The 20048-nt window shown below is 44.3% G+C and overlaps 1 protein-coding gene across 1 annotated transcript in view; it reads left to right on the top strand.

Annotated features, from left to right (window-relative positions):
• Positions 1–179: 179 nt before the first annotated feature.
• The window catches only part of KIF15 (kinesin family member 15), a 58871-nt gene continuing 39002 nt past the window's right edge, over positions 180–20048 (top strand). The window contains exons 1-8 of the mRNA XM_004708542.2: positions 180–198; positions 7141–7186; positions 7948–8131; positions 9972–10048; positions 11360–11397; positions 15061–15158; positions 16453–16632; positions 19259–19468. Of these exons, the coding sequence (XP_004708599.1) occupies positions 180–198; positions 7141–7186; positions 7948–8131; positions 9972–10048; positions 11360–11397; positions 15061–15158; positions 16453–16632; positions 19259–19468 (852 nt within the window). The remainder of the gene's footprint in view (positions 199–7140; positions 7187–7947; positions 8132–9971; positions 10049–11359; positions 11398–15060; positions 15159–16452; positions 16633–19258; positions 19469–20048) is intronic.

Consider the following 20048-nt stretch of genomic DNA (forward strand, 5'->3'; position numbering starts at 1 on the left):
CAAGTCTGTACCATCTACATTCAGAATTGACCTCTCTCGAGCGCCAAATTCAAACTCGCGGCCATCTTGACTGGGCGGGATCCCGGCGGCGTGGCGCAGCCAGGAGGCGGGGGCAGCCGAGGTTGGGTTTCTGCCTTGGGGTTGGATTTCGGGATTGGGATAGGAGACCCTGGGTTACCATGGCGCCGGGCTGCAAAAGTAAGTAAGGCGTTCCTGCCGCGTCACCCGGACCCCGACCCCAGATGCAGTTGGGAAGCGACTGCCCGTCGCCCCCACTCCCCGGGCTGTTGGGGAGGTTCCGTGCTGGTGTGAGGGGCCGGGCCTGAGGGACCAGGGATGTTCGGGATGCGAAGGGCCGGGGCAGACCGAGTCGAGGGGTGTTCGGAACGTCCCCGTCCCTCGGAGACCATGCCCTGCCGGCCTTCCTCCCGTCCGTCGGGGTTTGGGGCGCTGCTTGGGACGGATGGTCAGTGGACCGGAAATGAGAGCCCTCTTCGAGGCGGTGGGCACTCAGCGACGCGCCCCTCCTTGCCCGCTTTCATTTTGTTTGGCTCGTGCCGCGTGGCCCTTGGCCTTCGCCCGTGCTGCCCAGCAGGGCTGCTTCCCGGGGGAGCCTTGCCTTAGGGCCGGGCACTGGCTCTCCCCGCCTTCGGCACCGTCCTCCAGTTCTGACTCTTTGGAAAGGGAATGGAGCCCGCCCTCCGTCGAGAAGGGGGTTTTCAAACACAGATTTCCGCCTGGTCAACATGTCTGTCACAATCTCTTACATTTTCTCAAGGGAACTGTCCACCCCCCACCCCCCATCCCCTCTTTTCCTGAAAGGGAGGGAGCGCTGTCATGATTACTTTTGGCTCGCGGTGGGTCCGAATTGACCTCGACAGTATTGGGTTTGGCTTGCAGTCCCCAAAAGAGTCTTTTCTAAAGCCGAGGACGAACGTCTGGTGGCGAGCCGCTGGCTGGCGCAGAGGCTAAAACGCTGCACTGCTAGCTGAAAGTTGGGTGGTTGGCAACGCCCTGGAAGCCTGGGGAAGCCAACTGGGCCCCTCCACCTTCGTCCTGCAGGGCCGGTTGTGAGTCGGGATCCGTCAACTCCTGGTGACCGGACAACCACTGGGCGGGTCAGATGGACTTCTCTGACTAGGGAGAGTGGCCGTGGGCAGTGGCTTGTGACTGTGGAAGACTGAGAAACCTTTCCTTTGGGCTCTCCACCAAACGTTCCCATCCCAGTGTCGCTTGTCATTGCTTATTGATGTGTTTGTTGTTTCTTTCGTGGGTCGTGTGTGGTGAGCCTTTTGAATCAGACACTGCATGGTCTCCAGCAGGTTCTCAACCTGGAGGTCGAAGGACCCTTTCACAGGGGTCCTTCATCACAGTAGCAAAATGACAGTGATGAAGTAGCAATGAAAATAATGTTAGGGTTGGGGGTCACCACCGCATGAGGACCTGTACGAAAGGGTCGCAGCATTAGGAAGGTTGAGAACCACTAGAACACTTCAAGGCTTCCCCCCCACCCTCTTTTTATGGCTGTAATCTTTTTTTTTTTTAAGATCATTTTATTGGGGACTCCTACAACTCTTGTTACAATCTGTACATCAATTGTATCTGACATATTAGTACATCATTCTTTTCTAGACATTTACTTTCCATTGAGCCCTTGGGATCAGCTCCCCTTTTTTTTCCTCCTCCCTCCTCCCTGCCTCCCAACCCTGTGGCCCCCTGATAGATTGTAGATTGTTAATTATTTTCAAACTCATACTGACCACTGTCCCCCTTCCCCTCTGGTTTCTGTTGTTCTTCCCCCTGGATGGGGATGTGTGGTTATGTGCCATTCATTGCGATCCGTTTTCCCCTCCCTCCCTCCCCACCTCCCCCCCTTCCCCCTATCCTTTTGGGATCTCTGTTCCCATTCCTGTTCCTGGGTCCATGTGTTCTGAGTTTTGTCTCTTGCCTGTACCTATGCACATGCTCCCGTCTAGTTCAGAGTGGGGCGTGGCAGTGGGGTTGGGATAGTGGGGTGGGGGTGGGGGGTGAGGGGATGAGGAGGCCTCAAGGGATCAGAGGTATATTGCAGGATCCATGGGTGCTCTACTGCACCCTGATTGACTCATCACCTCCCTGAGACCCTGTTGGGGGATGTTCCATTGGCCACAGATGGACTTTGGGTTTCTGCTCCAACACTCCCCCCCTCCCCCCAGCATTCTCATGAATGCATTTTTGTTTGTTTATTGTGAATCTTCTGGTGCCCATTGCCTAGTCATAATGACAACCCACAATCGCACTGGCTGGTGTGCTTCTTTCATGTAGACTTGTTGCTTCACTGTTGAGTAGCCTCTTGTTTAACTTCAAGCTTTTAAGACCCCAGACACTATATGTTTTAATAGCCGGGCACCATCCTCTCTCTTCACCACATCTGCTTATGCACTCATTTTGTCTTCAGTAATGGGGGTGGGGCTGGGGCTGAGGGGAGACGGGTGGGGTCGGATGGGCATCACAGAATGACAATTTGTTAGAACAAAGTGTTATTGTATTGAGGGAAGGTATGAGCTGAGGCCCAAGGCCTGTCTGCAGTCTCAGTGTATTGCTTTATAAATATATAGGTCAATACCTGTTTTTATGGATTAATGTATATGTGCACACTTCTGTTAGTGTCCCTAGCTATACCCTTGCTTCCTAGAGCTTACCTCTGTCTTCTTTCAAGGGTCCCTGTTTTATCATAGATGAATGCCCTTCACCATTTTCAGTATTCAGGGAATATGAGCACCCTTGGACAGAAACGTTGGGCTTGTTTTCCTGCCCAACCATGGTCTTGCCCCTCACCTTCAAGTCTGTACCATCTACATTCAGAATTGACCTCTAGCAGAACTACGCATCACGGCCACCACCCTGGGGTGCATCCGGCACACAGGGACCCTAGCTAGGGTTTCTGACACCGAGACTCCGCAAGCGAGCAGGCAGAGCTCGAGCATCTCTCTCAAGTGGACAGTGATGTTTTGATGTGACTGATTATTAGGGACTCTACCCTTCCTGAATTTGAAAATCTTTCTGAAAGTGAGTTTGAGTGTGTAATAGGTGAAGTTTTACAGAACAGGCTATAGTGTTCTTTTCAGCAGTTCGTATAAATGCTGACTCAGTTCATCCATTGCCACCCCCTCGATGAACTGTGCTTTCTCTCGGTGTTTCCCCCCTCCATTCCTTGTCCTTTGAGCCTGCCTTGGGTAGCTGCACCTCTTTGAGCATAAATGCTGATTATTCTAATACGGAGGTAGTTCTGTTTCAGACTTTATTTTTTGGATGGTGGTAATGGATGCAATGGTCATGGATAACTTGGACCTGCTCCCCGCCCCTCAATCCCCTTTAAATCTGTTGGTCATACTGAGCTCGGTGGTGTGAAATGGGGCACATGCAGTGCTCTCTAGGACTTTTACTTTTTTAAAAAACTAGGTTTTGCTGGCTATGGAGTGCCGAAATGAAAATAATTCTAATGAAATTGACCGAGTTTTAAGATGAGATTTCTGAAGTCAATCACCTTGGGTCAAATGGCCGATGAGCATATGATCTGAGCAGCGGCGTAAGGCATAGCAGAAAGATGGCTTTACAATCGTACTGCTTTAATGTGCTTGACGATGGATGGATGGATGGATGGATGATGATAAGAGTTGTAGGAGCCCCCAATAAAATGATTAAACATTTTTTTCTTTTACTGCTTTATTGTGCTGTAACTTATAAATGGTAAAAGGCATGCATTTTAAGCACATTGTTTAATGAATTTTTTTTAAAAATTATTTTATTGGGGGCTCGTACAATTCTCATCACAATCCATACATCCATCCATTGTGTCAAGCACATTTGCACATTTGTTGCCCTCATCATTCTCAAAACATTTGCCTCCCACTGTAGCCCCTAATATCAGTTGCTCATTTCCCCCTCCCTCCTTCGTCCCCCTCCCTCATGAACCCTTCACAGTTCATAAATTATACTTTTGTCATAAGTTACCCTGTCTAATGTTTCCCTCCACCCTCTTCTCTGCTGTCTATCCCCCAGGGAGGAGGCAATACTTAGATTCTTGTAATCGGTTCCCCCTTTCCACCCCACATTCCCTTCACCCTCCAGGCATCGCCCCTCTCACCACTGGTCCTGAAGGAGTCATCTATACTGGGTTCCCTGTGTTCAATGAATTTTAACATTTAAACATACTTAGGTAATCCAGGATAAGAAAAAGAATGCTTCCTCCCCAGAAGGCTTGTAATGCCACCTTCACAGCCAATAATCAATCCTCACCCCTAATCTGAAACGTGACACCAATGGAAGGGCTCGCTGACTTTTGTGTCCCTTATCTCAGGGTCACTTGACAGTGCTCTCGTCCAGTGTCAGACAAATGGCTGCATCTCTGTTGTCTACGTCCCCATGCACTTAGGACAGGAGGGTCAATCCAGCCCAGTTACAACATCGTGGCTGAACATTGACGCTGGTGATTGGTGTCTTTATTCTTCGTTGCATGTCTTGGTCTCCCGTTTGAAACGGAGGAGCATTTACTGGGTCCTGAACTTCATTTTCCGTTCCTCTTTGCTCCAGCTTTTAGAAGCAGCAACCGCTTTGAAGGGGAAAGCAGCCCGCATGCTAGCTCACATTTGGGGCTCTGCCCTCTCGTGTGGCTCCGTGTTTTCTTATGCGTTGGTTGCCAGCCCCTGTAGCTTTTCTGCCTGTCTTCAGGCAGACGGGCTGCTCGATGGAGGGCACGCAGCAGGGAGGAAAGCCTGGCTCTAATAAATTAGTTTTATTCCAGAATAGAAATTTTAAAAAATGAATCTTTATCTGAAGAAGCATACAGAGTGGAAAGGTTGAAATAAGTTCTATTAACATAAAGCAGGTCAAACAGTTACTTTTTCGTGTCGTCTCTCTCTGTGACTTTCATACCTAGCAGCTCAGATCTTGGCTCTCCTCCACCGACCCCTCGTGTATCGACTATCTTGTTACCTGACATCTCACACCTGCCACCGTAGGGAAATAGCTGCTGTCTGGCTCTTTTGTGAGGTAACCACGCTTGTGTGGCAGTCACAAGTGCCGAGGAGTCACCTGGGAGTAACAGTGACTGTGACTTACGGTTGTGCATTGGTTGGGCCATACATAGCTCTCCGCGGTTTGGCAGTTATGTAATGATGTCATTTTATACTGCTGGGATGATATGGGGGCTCCCTATTTTTTTGGTTACCCCATTTTCATATAATGACTTGATCTTTGGAGCCTAACTGTTGCTAAGTGAGGAGTGGATGTATTACCCCAGCTGACAGGCAGAGACAGCATGAAGCTTACAGTGTTTGTAAAATGTGTTGTCTTTTGCTGTCATTTTGAGGATTCGTGGTTGTTTCGGATGAAGGCCCAGGAGATACCGTCGTTTGTATAGAATACAGAGCTAGAGTGAGCTCCCTGACTGCTTTTAGCTTGGTCCACAGTTTTAAAGGATGGCTGAGGCTTAGTTGCCCCTTCTGAACCTTCCTCCCCCATGAGACCTTCAAAACACCGTCTGAGTGAGGTAAACCCAAGTTTTTATTTGGTGCCGACCTTTTCTGGGGTGAGCCCTGCCTGTGGTACCTATTCTAAGCATAGCTATCCCTAGTTTTCATCTTTCTCTAGCTTTCTGTAAGGATGAGAACACTTGCCTATCGTACCTTTGGGTCTGCTTGCTGATTATGATCTTATTCAGAGCATGGGGAGATTGTGCAGGGTAGGTGGGCAGTTTGGAGAGAGGGTGGCTTCTTTTCTGCTTCAGACATTCATCTGCTGTGGGTACAACTCCAGAAATTGAGTTGTTCTGTGCTAGTGTTTTGCTTCGAATGCTTATGCTATGAGCAGACTAGAAATATGTTTACTGTCGCCTTAATAGTCTTCGTCCAAAGACATTTACTGAGTTCTTACTAAGTGCCAGAGGATGCAGAAACTGACATAGAATGTATATTGGCTGCAGCAACACGGTCTTCCGTGGCAAGTAGGACCATGGAGAAGGGGTGAGAATGAAAGATGCATGGGGGGGGGGGGAGGGAAGAAATGGTTTCATTTCATGTAGCAGGTGGTCACGGAGTAGTTTATCAAGAAGGTGATAGATGAGTAAGTACCTAGAGAACTTAGGGAATGTTCTGGGCAGAAGCCGTAAGAAATGCGTAGGTCCTGAAGTCTGGCATGCTCTAGGAAAACGAGTAGTGCAGCTCAGCTGGAGTAGAATCAACTGCGTGGTAGGAAGTGAGTTGTGGAGGTAGGGATCTATTGTGAGGACTTGGCCTTTCACTCTGAATTTGACAGGAAGCCACAGCTGGGTTGTCAACCCAGGAGTCACTTGCTGTGGCGCACACACACCCGCATATATGCATCCCAAACCAAACCGTCTGTGGAGTGGACTCCAGCTCACAGGGCCGCGATAGGACAGTGTTAGGGGCTCCACAGGTTTACTCACTGCCACGGAGTTGATGCCGACTCGTGGCGACCTTAAAGAAGAGGGTAGAGTTTTCCAGACTAATTGTTTGAGGAAGTAGAAAGACCTGTCTTTCTCCCGCTGCGGGTTTTGAACTGCTGACCTTTCGGATTACAGCCCAAAGTGTACCTAGTACACTCCCAGGGCTTCACCTAGGGTTTCAGAGACCCTAAATCTTTGTGAGAGGAGGCAGTCCCACAGGCTCTCGAGGGGTGGCTCGTGGGTATGACTGGCTGACTTTGTAATTCACAGCCCAAGATGTAACCCACTATGCCACCGAGGCTCCCATCAGCACCGTATAGAGGACCACTGCCATCGAGTATTTGCTAACTCATAGTGAGCTTCTATAGGGTTTGGGAGACTAAATCTTTACAGGAGCAGGCAGCCTCGTCTTTCTTCTGCTACTGCAATAAGCAGTCCACCGCTTAGCTTACAGTGGCGCCAGGGCTGCTTCAGCCCTGGTAGCATATAGGATGGGTGCTGTTGGTTAGAGTGGGTGTGGCTAGGCGAGAGCATTGAGGACTGAGCCCTGGAGTTCTCCCCTGGCCGTTGGGAGCAGAGGAGATTGGGATGGAGGAATCTCTGCGGAGCAGGCCCTGTAGCATAGCCACGGAGACAGGCCATGTATTGTCATGCAATTTAAAACAGCGTTAATGATTTCTTGTCTTATTTTCTAGCTGAGTTACGTAATGTGACAAACACTAACCAGGCTAACCAGCCAAGGTAAGGACAAAAATCTTATTGATGAGCCACCAAATCATTGTTGACTCCACGCCGAGCAGTCCTACAGGACGGAAGGGTTTCCGAGGCTGTAATCTTAAGGGAGCAGATAGCAGGTCTTTTCTTGCAGTCGCTGGGGAGGTTAAAACTGGCAACCTTTGGGTTAGCAGCCAGTCACATGGCCATTGAACCACCAGGGCACCTGCCCAAAGAATTAAGCATCTCTGTGATATTCCTAAAAGGGGTGAGAGAAAGACAAGGCTTTCTACTCCCATTAAAGTTAGTCTCAGAAACCCACAGGGGCAGTCTGCTCTGTCCTATAAGGTCACTGTGAGTCAGAATCGACTCAGTGGCAGAGTTTGATTTTTCGGTTTATAGTAAGGGGGTGCTTTTAAAAAAAATAATTAAATTTGACTCTAGTAATCTGGAAATCTCGGGAAAACCCATCCTTCCCTGCCCTGAAAGGTGGAATTACTATCCTAACTCCCCCTGGCATGGCTTAATTTATTGTTGCTACTCAGGAGCAATTGAGAAGCAAGCAGTGGCTTAGAGCGCCTTGAAATGAACCCCGTTTGACGCAGTAAAGGGCATGACGATGCCTGTGGGAGGCAGGTCAGTAAAGGGTGTAGGGCAAGCAGGAGTGGGCAGCTCTGGGGTCTTGTTGAGGAATTCTCCATGTAGAAACAGTACAGGTGGCAGGAGACGACGATCCCATGTGTGCTCTTTTCTCCAGTAAACGCCATTTTCCCACCCTCTCTCTTCAGTAATGAAGGTGATGCCATCAAAGTTTTTGTGCGAGTCCGCCCACTCGCAGAGGGTCCTGGGTCCGCTGAGGGAGAGCAAAGCCTCTGTCTCTCCGTGCTCTCCACCGCCACTCTGCGGCTGCACTCCAACCCCGAGCCCAGGACCTTCACGTTTGATCACGTTGCAGACATGGATGTCACTCAGGTAACGGTCATTTTGGACACTTAACTTTTCACTCGGAACAGGCTTTGTGGTTTTTAGGGATTGCATTTCTGGTAAACCTCAGGTAAGGAAAGTCATGTGTTTGATTCAGATTTTTTTAAAGAGTTTTCTGTTTTCTCCATCAAACTTTGTACCAGAATAGCATAAGCCTGCTTTTCTTCTCCTTTCCCTGCAGTGATGGGGATTGGTGAGGGCATACTTTTCAGAGCTACTAGGATGGTTGATTAGTGCTGTAAGCTGCCCAATTTACAGAGAATAATAGCTTCGGGATTACTATGATGTCAATGAATGCTTTTCTGATTGAGGACCAGTCAGAACTTCCTCAGCACTACCCAGTAGAGCTTTCTGCGGTGACGGAAATGTCTGTACCTGTGCTGGTCCCTGCAGGGAGCTCCAGCCAAACGTAGCTATGCATGTTATGATGATGAAGTAACTCGGCTCCTCGGGTACACTTGCCACCCGTACCTACTAGTGAGCCTTTAAAATGTGACTGTTGGCCTCCGCGGATCTAGGTTGACCCCTAGTTGTTTTGGCTGAGACGTTTAGAACTTTAGATGGCTCTTCCTCTCTCTTTTTTTATTTAATCATGTTATTGGGGGCTCATACAACTTTTATCATAAGCCATGTATCCATCCATTGTGGCCGGCACATTTGTACATTTGTTGCCATCATTCTCAAAACATTTGCTTTCTACTTGAGCCCTCTTCCTTTGTTTTAAGGCAAAACTGGCCAATAACTTTTTATTCACGTCATCAAAAAAATTTCTAGTTGGTTGCCATCAAGTTGGCTATGACTGGTGACGATCTTCTGTGTAATAGAGCAACTTTATTCAGTGATACCTAACAACACAAATATATAACAAAATATCATTTCAACATGTAATAAAGATAAAACACATTCTGAATGAGGTTTTCTGTCCTCTTTGTAATGTTCGGTCTTCAAAATTTGGTGCTTTTGTGCACTTAAGTCTGTTGCTGTTGGGTTGATCTGATTTATGGCATCCACGTAGGTAGCAGGTGCTGTATCACAGCGGTTCTCAGCCTGTGGGTCACGACCCCTTTGGGGTTTGCCCAATTGATAACAGTAGCAAAATGACAGTGGTGAAGTATCAACGAAAATAATTTTATGGTTAGGGGTCACCACAACATGAGGAACTGTATGAAAGGGTCGCGGCATTGGGAAGGTTGAGAACCACTGCTCTGTTGGGTTTTCAATGATTGTGGAAGCAGCACACCTTTTACTGCACTGCATTGAATTTGAAATGCCAACCTTGTGGTTCGTAGCCATGGTTAAACCATTGTGTTATCTAGAGAACGTTTTTGTTTTTAATTGATGAGTCACATTTCATGAGCTGACTAGCCTCGTTTGGCCCATGGCTTCTGTATTGGACTGTCACAGGTCTAGGATTCTGGCATGGTTGGATGATAAAGCTGTGTCTACTTATATTTAAAAATGAAAATAAATATAACACTGGATATTTAGTACAAGCTCCTAAGAAAATTGATGGAGAAAATGTAAGACTCCCAGTATTTTATGCCAGCACCAAAATATTTTCTTAGGATATGCTACACAAAATCCTGTATGAAGTCGAGTTGTGGACTTTTTAACCTATAATTATTGGGATAGGAGATTGATGGATATAATTATGTTTCAAGTTTCATCTGGGATGTTTTAGCCGTTTTTTGTAGTGGATGTAATTTTCTTGTTACATTAGCATAGGCATTTAAGATCTACACATAAATCCCTTTGTGTATCGTAAAATGGACTTAGGACAAATATTCTTATGTTTTTGAACTCTTAGCATGTTTGCTTTCATTGATAGGAGTCTGTGTTCTCAACTGTGGCCAAAAGCATTGTGGAATCGTGCATGAGCGGTTATAATGGAACCATCTTTGCTTAGTAAGTTGTTTCCTCTCTCCTTCTACAAAGGTGTTTGGTCTTTATGACAGCGCTCACAAATTATCACACATTTAGAGGTTTTAAAGAATGTGTATTTATGATCTTAACATTAATAACTTTAATTTTTGGAATAATTTTAGATTTATAAAACAGTTACAAAGATGATAGGGTTCTGATAAACTCTTCATCCAATGTCTCCTAAAGTTAATGTCTTATATGCACCTGTCATAATTAATAAGACGATAGTGGTATAGTTCATCTATTAACTAAACATAAGCCTTTATTTAGATTCTACCAGTTTTTTTTCCCATTAATGTCTTTTTCCTGTTCGAGAGTCAAAGCCAGAGAGCACATTGCTATTAGTGGTCACATATCACTCTTGTTCTGTAGTCTGTGACAGTTTTCAGTCTCACTCTTTTAAGACCTTGACAATCTCGAGGCGCACTGGCCAGGCGTGTTGGAGTTGCTCCTAGGAATCCTCCCGGTAGGAATCCTCCCGATAGGAATCCTCCCGACAGGAACCGGAAGCATTGGGATAGAAATGAACGCTTGGGGGACGGGGAGGCTCACCCCGCGGGCACCGTGCAGCTCCAGAGTCATAGTGTCCCCTTGACTCAAGTGTCTGTCCAGCAACTCACTATTGGGCCACTGTTTGCGGCGAGCTCATGGATACCTACTTCTCATTCTAAATTATGTAGCAACTTGCTTTCCCTTCCTCCCACCAAAAGAAATAGATAAACCACGAGAGCCTCCTAAGAAAGAAATTATCGAGAAAAGTAAAAGCTAGTCACCAAAGTCCAATTGGTTCTGGTAAAGTATAATAAATATAACTTAAATTAAGGGGGGGAAACAGGTTGCAGAATGGTAGCAGGAATGGGATCCCAGTTTTCATAAGTAAAAATTAAATGAAAACTGGTGGGTATGTTTGTATCACCTGGAGGCACGTGCCAGTCAACAGTGGTGAGCTTTTAGGGGTTGGATTGGAGAGAGAGGAGATGTGGGTCATTGTTTTTTCACTCGGTGTAATTGAATAAAGAACATAAGCTTTTTCAGGGGATTTATGCACCAGAAGACTATATTAAAAGAGCTGTCTAGACTCTCTCACTCACTCACTGCCTTACTTTCTCACTGCCTCACTCTCTCACTGCCTCACTCTCTCACTGCCTCACTCTCACTCTCTCACTGCCTCACTCTCACTGCCTCACTCTCTCACTGTCTCACTAAATAAAATAAATAAACAAATAAATAAATAAATAAAAGAGCTGTCTAGATTTTATTGTAGAAATCACATGTAAACTTTCTCTTTCCTAGTGGACAGACTGGCTCAGGGAAGACATTTACTATGATGGGTGAGTAAATTAAAGATAAATGTGCACCGGTGTAGTGTTTCTCGAATGATAGCACCAAGATTCGTTTTGAGAGGGAAGGCTTCATTTCCACATGTGATGTGGACCTAATGAAATGAAAGGTCTTCCCCAGGGCCTGGCAGATTTCTAGTTCTTGAGGTGCCCTTGAGCCACAGTCAATTTACAGCGACCCTGTGCCCGGGAGACTGAACCCTGCCTGCTCTCTTGCCACCCGCACAGTTGTTCTTCCGTTGAGCCTGCGGTGGCAGCCACCGTGTCCGTCCATCTTGACCAGGACCTTCCTTTCCTTCGCTGACAAGCTGACAGAGGAGGGGAGTTCCTCGATAGCTGTATGTGGATTGTGCTCCTACTCCTGACTGGAGAGTCCTCATCAGGGGCTATCCCCATCCTGCCCCTTGGCATATTCATTGCTGACTTTTCTCATTAGTTTTACTTGTCGTGAACTTCCCACAAATGACGTTATACAGTATGTGCTCCTCGGTCTCTGGCTTCTTTCTCTTATATTAAGTTTATAAGATTCATTCTTTTTTTTCTCTTAATGGCCTTTTTCCCCCCCAGTCATTTTATTGGGGACTCGTACAACTCTTACCACAATCCATGCATCCATCCATTGTGTCAAACACATTTGTACATTTGTTGCCATCATCAGTCTCAAAACATTTGCTTTCTACTTGAGCCCTTGGTATCAGCTCCTCATCCCCCCCCCACCATGAACCCTTGATAATTTATGGATTATTATTATGTTGTCATATCTTACACTGTCCGACATCTCCTTCACCCACTTTTCTGTTGTCCATCCCCCAGGGAGGAGGTTATATGTACATCCTTGTGATCGGTTCCCCCTTTCCACCCCACCCTCAAGATTCATTCTTGTTGCCTATTTTGTTGTTGTTCGATGCTGTTGAATCGATTCTGACTCACACCGACACTCTGTTGTGACTGAGGAGAACTATGTATAGGGTTTTCTGGGTTGTAATCATTTGGGGGCCGAACACCAGGGCTTTCCTCCCTCAGAGGAATTCAAACTACCATCCTTTTGATTAACAGCGGAGTGCTGATCTGTTGTGTCACAGGGCTCTTACTGACTGTTGGGTGTGCTGTTGTTGTGTGCAGTCAAGGTGATTTCATACATAGCAACAGGGATGAGTAGACTTGCTCTAAAGTTTCCAACACTGCTACATCTTTCCCTTGAGGAGTGGCTGGTGGATTTGAACTGCCGACCTTTAGGTTAACAGCCAAGCACTTAACCATTGTACCACCAAGGCTTTTGTGTTGCATATCGTAATAGTTGTTTTATTTCTATTGTTGTGTAATATATGTAGTATCAATATATTAAAAGGTTTTCGTTCTGTTGGACTTCTGGATTGTTTCCAGATAGTGCTGCTATGCAATTTTATTATTTTATATGCTTCTTTTGAAGTTTACTTCTATATAGACCTGGAATGAGTTGCTGGGCTGCAGCATACACATATATTCAGCTTTAGTAGGTGCTGCCAGACTGTTTTCCAAAGTGGTTCCAGCAGCATATAGAAGCTCCATTTACTCTACATCCTTGCCCACATTTAGTATCGGCAGATTTAGATTTTAGTCTTGTTGGAGTTTGTGAAGTATTATCTCATTTCATTTGTATGTATCTGATGCCTAATGACATGAACACTTCTCAGGTTGGATATTTGGCTAGGTCCTCTGTGAAGTGCCTGTTCGAGTTTCTTTCTTCCTTTCGTTTATTTCTTTTTTAATAAATCATTTTATTGGGGGCTCTTACAGCTCTTATAATAATCCATGCATCAATTGTATCAAGTATACTTGTACATATGTTGCCATCATCATTTCCAAAACATTTTCTTTCCACTTGAGTCCTTGGTATCAGCTCCTCTTTTTTCTCCTCCCTGCCCAACCCTAGAGAACCCTTGATAATTTATAAATTATTTTTATTTTCATATTTTACACCATCGGCTGTCTCCCTTCACCCATGTTTCTGTTGTTCACAGTCCCCCTGAGTGGGGGGAGTTGTACATCAATCATTGCGATCAGCTCCCCCTTTCTCCCGCCTCTCCCCCCCGCTTTCCCCCACCACCATGGTATTGCCACTCTCACTATTGGTCCTGAGGGGTTTATCTGTCCTGTGTCTCGAGAGCTCTCGTCTGTACCAGTGTACATGCTCTGGTCTAGCCAGATTTGCAAGATAGAACTGGGGTCGTGATTGTAGGGGGAAGGGAGGAAGCATTAAAGAACTTCAGGAATGTTGTGGGTTTTGCACACTGCACCCTGGCTGGCTTGTCCCTTCCTGTGACCCTTCTGTGAGGGGACGTCCAAGTGTCTACAGATGGGCTTTGGGTCTCCATTCCAACCCCCTGGTTTGCATAGAAATGGTTGTTTGTTTTGGGTCTTCCGATGCCGTCGACACCTTGTGATCACACGGGCTGGTGTGCGTCTTCCATGTGGACTTTGTTCTCAGCTAGATGGCCACTTGTTTATCTTCAAGCCTTTAAGACCCCAGACGCTGTATCTTTTGAGAGCTGGGCACCATCACTTTTCTTTACATTTGCTTATGCACCCATTTTGTCTTCAGCGATTGTGTTGGGAAGGTGAGCATCATGGAATGCCAGGTTATTAGAACAAAGTGTTCTTGTGTTGAGGAAGTACTTGAGTCGAGGCCCACTGTCCATCTGCTACCTTAATATTTAACATATAAATATAGGTACATAGAATATTTCCCTATCATTATATATAAATATATTTACATATATACATGCCTATATTTATACCTCTATAAATGTCTTTTGCTTCCTAGTTCCTTCCTGTATTTCAGTGGTTCTCAACCTGTGGGTCGAGACCCCTTGGTGGGTGGATGGAGGACCCCTTTGACAGGGGTCACCTAAGGCCATCGGAAAACACAAATATTTCACAGTATATAATTACATATTGTTTTGTGATTAATCACTATGCTTTAATTATGTTTTTGTAATTATGTTAAAAATTATCAATTTGTAACAATCAAAATACATCCTGCATTCAGATGTTTGCATTACAATTCATAATAGTAGCAAAATTACAGTTATGAAGTAGCAATGAAAATAATGTTATGGTTGGGGGTCACCACCACATGAGGAGCTGTATGAAAGGGTCACTGCATTAGGAAGGTTGAGAACCACTGTGCTAAGTGCTTTACCTTTATACTCTCAGTTAATCCAACAGCCCTGTGAGGTAGTTATTACCTTTATTATCCCCATTTTATAGTTGAGGATTGCAAAGCTTGTGAGAGATTAGCCTATGGTGACACAGCCAGTATAGGGCCTTGGCCTGTGCTGTGTTTCAGAACCGAATGTCCTCGGTCATAAAGTAAGTACAATTATTTGACACTTCTGTTGATTTTGACACCTGGCAGTAGGAGAAATGTCAAGCTTGGTACCTCTGTAGACTATTTGTTTTGTTAAACAACAACCACTTTTTGAATTGGTTGCTGGCTGTGTAGTAGGTCTCACTCTTAGTCCCACCGACAGAATCTCACAGGGTAAACCTAACTTGTTTTGAAGCATACACGGATACTGATTGTAAAGTGTGTCAGTATATCACCCTGTTGCTCTATAAATTGCCATGTTAAAATAGAAGAAAAATAAATGGTGCCTTTTTTTTAAATCTTAGGACCCTCTGAATCTGATAATTTTTCTCATAACCTGAGAGGAGTGATCCCACGAAGCTTTGAATATTTGTTTTTCTTAATTGATCGTGAAAAAGAGAAGGTAAAATTTATTGACGGAAAACTGGTTCTGTGAAATGCCTAATTTTGAGTAGTTATTGATGGGTACACAGAAGGGAATGGGTGGTACTCAGCATTGTGGATAAGATAGTGTGGTAGGAAAAAACCTTCAGTTCTGTAGATAAAATTAAGTTTTCTTATTTGTAATTTTAATTAGACTTTGAGATGAGAACAGGTGCCCTACTCTATGACCTAGATTTCTGGTTGGAAAGAAAAAAGAAAGTGGTGTTCTTTAGGCTGCAGGATTTTATTTATTTATTTATTTTTAAAGGCTGCAGGATTTTAGAGGAGAGAAAGTGTAAAGAAAACCTCAACTAAGGGAAGCAGGTACCCTGAGCTCCACCAGCTACCTATACCTAGTCTAGCAGGTGTCCTGAGATGTTCACAATATCCTGTCGTGACAAGCCAATCCTTAGCTCCTGTGCAGAATCTGCCACCACCTGACCATGATCCCCCTGCTCCGAGAAGTGGTCTGGCTTCATCAGGCTGGGCTCCTGATTGTGTCTTTTCCCCTGACTCCCAGTTTGGCCATTTTCAATCCTGCTTCTTTAGTCTAGGAAAGCGCCCTCTGTCATCTGTCTATCAAGGAAACTGATACATAACCTTTAGTTACCAAGGTTTCTTCCTTTGGAGGTACTGTCTTCCCTGACCATTGCAGTTAGATCCACACACTGCACACCAGTAAAGTAGTTAAGTTTAGTGATGCATCCATTTCTATAGTTAGAAATCCAGTAGAAAGGCTTCTTAAATTATTTTCAGTCTTTAAAAGAGCATAATACGTGCTGCAAATAAAACTATGCAAGGCAGCCTAGGATATCAGAAAAACGTAAATTAAAAGTAGACTGCCGAAAGGCCATCTCCCTTGTGCTGGTTCTGAGGCACAAACCTCTCAGGCTCTGGCGATGATGGCTTGATGTTTCTTTAAAATATCATAATGCGGGTTACCTGTAATCATGTCCCCCTAAGTAGAGAGAACCCTTGGTAAGCAATAAACTTGGGGCTTTCCTGCTCTAGCTCCACGGCTCTCCCCACGAGGACCACCAAGCAGGGCTGAGGTGAAAATGCTACCATAAAAAATATATATCTTATATATGTATATGTGTGTGTGTGTGTGTGTGTGTGTATCATAATGTGTTGAAACTGGTTATCTTCCTCAAATGGACCTTAAGATATTTTGTGTTAAAGGATCATCTGGCAGGATACTTATACCTTATGAAGAAAATGAAAGGTAAGTTCTTGTGAAAGTGATATCTCTCATCTAGGCTTCTCTTTTGCAGGCTGGGACGGGAAAGAGTTTCCTTTGTAAGTGTTCCTTTATTGAGATTTACAACGAGCAGATCTTTGACCTGTTGGACCCTGCATCTGCTGGACTTTATTTAAGGGAGCATATCAAGAAGGGCGTGTTTATTGTGGGTGCAGTGGAGCAAGCGGTAACCTCAGCTGCAGAAGCGTACCAGGTACCCTGCTGAGAACTCGATGCTTAGGCGATGTGGCATGCTGCGAAAGTCTGGGGCCACTGGAGGAAGGGCAGTCCTGCCCATCATTCATTCATTGCTTTCTCCAGGGAGCGGCTGTCTGTGTGAGGGGATCCTGCATCTCTAGCCTTCCAACCAGCCGGAGGTTCTCCCTCCCTACCCCCATTTCTGTCCTTATTTGTCATGCTTGAAAAGCACTATTGCTATCAAAAGCCAACTGTTTGTGAGCATTAGGCTCCGGACAAACTCTTTGACAAAATACTTGGTTTCATATTGATGGACTCTGACCTGGCCACTTGATTTAAAATAAATTTTTATTTTGTAATATTTGATACATACAAAATATTTCCACATGCACACCAGTTACTAAACATAGTGTTAAAATGAACTTTCAGAGTCCATTAGCCATTTTAAGACTCAAACAATTGTAATTCATCTATGTTGCATGCAGTGCTCATTTATCTTTGCTGCTATGTAATATTCTATAAATATTCATCACGTCTTCCATTTTGATTAAAATGTTTGAATCTCCTATTTAAACTTTGTACACGTGACAGCTCCTGCAGTGATAGATAATGCTTTCCAGGGGACAGTGTGTCGGCACAGGTTCCAAACAGTTACCGGTATGTTGGGATTGTGATTGGAATTGATGTCATTATAAAATTGAGTCTTTCATACATGGGCATGGTGTGCCTCTTCATTTACTTGGCTTTTGATATCTTGCAATATCATTTAATAATTTCCACTACAAAACTCATATTTAAAATTTTTCCCCTTATTTTTCTTAGCTTTATTCCAATATTTTGTTGTTGATTATGTCAATAATGTCTTTATAAATGACATTTACTGTTTGATAGTGTATAGGATTAAAGTTGATTTTTATAGATTGCTTATGTGTATGTTATCTTAAATTTATTTGGTTGGGTGCTTTTTCTGTCTATTAAGGTGATTATGTGGTTTGTTATTTTCTCCTCTTTCAACACGTTAGCATGATAAATTACTGGATTAGGTTTGCTAATATTTTGTTTAAGTTTTTGCATAAATAATCAGTATTGAAATTGATCTACAATTTTCCTTTGACCTATTGTCTTTGTCTTGTTTGGTTTTACCTTTATTGATGCTTTGGGAGTTTGTATGATTAGAATAGTCCATCCTTTAGAAAATACTATAGAACTCACCTGTAAAATCGTCTGTCTTGTGTTTGTGGAAATATATTTTCTTTACTAAAAATATAAAATCATAAATAGTGAGTGGCATTAAAAACTACCAGCACTACAGGATCATACAGTACTAAGTAAGAAATATACAAATAATTTCAGTTTTATATTGTCACTGCTTAATAAGAGAAGATCATAATGGCCACCATTTAGTGAGTGTTTACCATGTGTGTGGTATAGTGTATGTATAGTGCAAAGTTCTTTTGCCTATATTATTTTAATTTTCAGCATATTCTTTAAAATGTAGGCACTAATTTTCCAGTCTTTCCTTTCGCATACGAAATGTTTCTGGAAAAATTGAAAAAATGATAAAGAAAAATTTCCATGAACTTTTTAAACTTTTCAGTCCTCACACCATCAGCCTCCTCTGGGAGCTTGTTAGAAGCGTGATCTCTCAGAACCCACTTCAGACCTACTGAATCAGAGTCTGCATTTTCATAGGATCCAGGGAGATTCATCCGCACACTAAAGTTGGAGATAGGTACCCATGTTCCCAGTTTACAGATCCTTGAACAGGCTGAACTCGCCCTAGACCACACAGCTAGTCAACCAACGGTGAGAGTCAGGGTTTGGACGTAAACAAACGTTCATCTGTTGGAGAGCCTGCAGTCAACACTGTCTAGTGTCCTGCTTTCACAGGAGGAGGGTGGGTGAACATAATTCTTTGTAGATATGAAAAAAGAGCTAGCAAAACTTTGGCCTTATCTTGTCCAAATGTCTAATTGTCTAGATAAAGAAATACATCCAGGGATTTAATGATTTGCATTCTAAAACAAAAAACTCCAAACTTCCTCCCATCCAGCATAGGAACATAGTAGAACTGCCCTAGTGGATTCTTAAGATTTTAACTCTTTACAGGAGTAGAAAGCCTCATCATTCTCTCACCAATCAGCTGGTGGTTTCTAGCTGTGGACCTTGTATTAGCAGTCCACAGTGTAACCCACCATGCCACCAGGCTTCCATGATTTGCATTAAGTTAACAGATAGGGTGGCAAAACCAGTCCTAGGTCATAAGCGTTCTGACGTCTTGCTCACTCTCTTTGTGTATCATGGAGTGGGAACAGAAAGACAGGGAAAGGAAAAGATTTGAGAATGTGCGTGCCTCTTTGGACCAGTATTCCTTCTCCCGTTCTTTACAAAGAAGATGTCAGTGGCTATTGTATTCCATTTGTCCTACTAAAATTTCACTAATTGTGCCATAGATTCTCTACTTGTGTTCTAGAGGGTTAAGTATCCATTGTGTAAGTATTGTATAAGCAGATAATTAGCGACATGCCACTAATTTTCTTATTAAAATGAGTGGTCCTCGAGCACTTATTTTATATCTTAACTCTTTTTTTTTTTAAATGTACTTAGCCATGCTTGTTTTCATTTATTTTGCTTTTGCCTAGGTATTGTCTGGAGGATGGAGAAACAGACGTGTGGCATCCACCTCAATGAACAGAGAATCCTCTAGATCTCATGCCGTCTTTACAATTACAGTTGAGTCTTTAGAGAAGAGCCATGAGGCTGTGAACATACGGACCTCCCTCCTGAACATGGTGGACTTGGCCGGCTCTGAAAGGCAAAAAGATACCCATACGGAAGGAGTGCGGTTGAAGGTAAGAGTGAAGTTAGGACTGTAACTTGCGTGTGAATTCTTAGTAGAAGTCAGGACTCAGCAAAAGTGTTTTGTGGGCAGCAAAAGAACCAGAGTTTGCTTCCGGCAGAATGGAATAGATTTCCTTGAGTGGAGAATATAAACATGCACGGCTGCTAGACCCAAAGTCAGAGACTGAAGCATATGACCTGGACTGCTGGAGGGAGCTTCGGAAAGAGACAGTCGTTGAGTCTCAAAGGGAACAGAATTTGGTGGGAAAGAGAAGCAGGGGCTTAAAGGAATGTGTGCCCATTGCTGTGGATGCAAAGGACGTGACATTTCAGTGTGTACCCGTGGGTGGGAAGGGATCAGATAGGCAGCTGGACCCAGGTCATTGGGAGGAACTAGGAAGGCCACGCTAACTTTGCACTGAGTCTGCTCTAGGGAACCCTCAAAGGTTCTAAGTAAATGGCCTCTCTCTCTTTGTTGTTAAAATCATTTCATTGGGGGCTCATACAACTCTTATCACAAGCCATCCATCCATCCATCCATCCATCCATCCATCCATCCATCCATCCATCCATCCATCCATCCATCCATTG

Source organism: Echinops telfairi, unplaced genomic scaffold (assembly GCF_000313985.2).
Source record: "Echinops telfairi isolate 266 unplaced genomic scaffold, ASM31398v2 ScPeMD7_4225;HRSCAF=4972, whole genome shotgun sequence".
Taxonomy (NCBI): domain Eukaryota; kingdom Metazoa; phylum Chordata; class Mammalia; order Afrosoricida; family Tenrecidae; genus Echinops; species Echinops telfairi.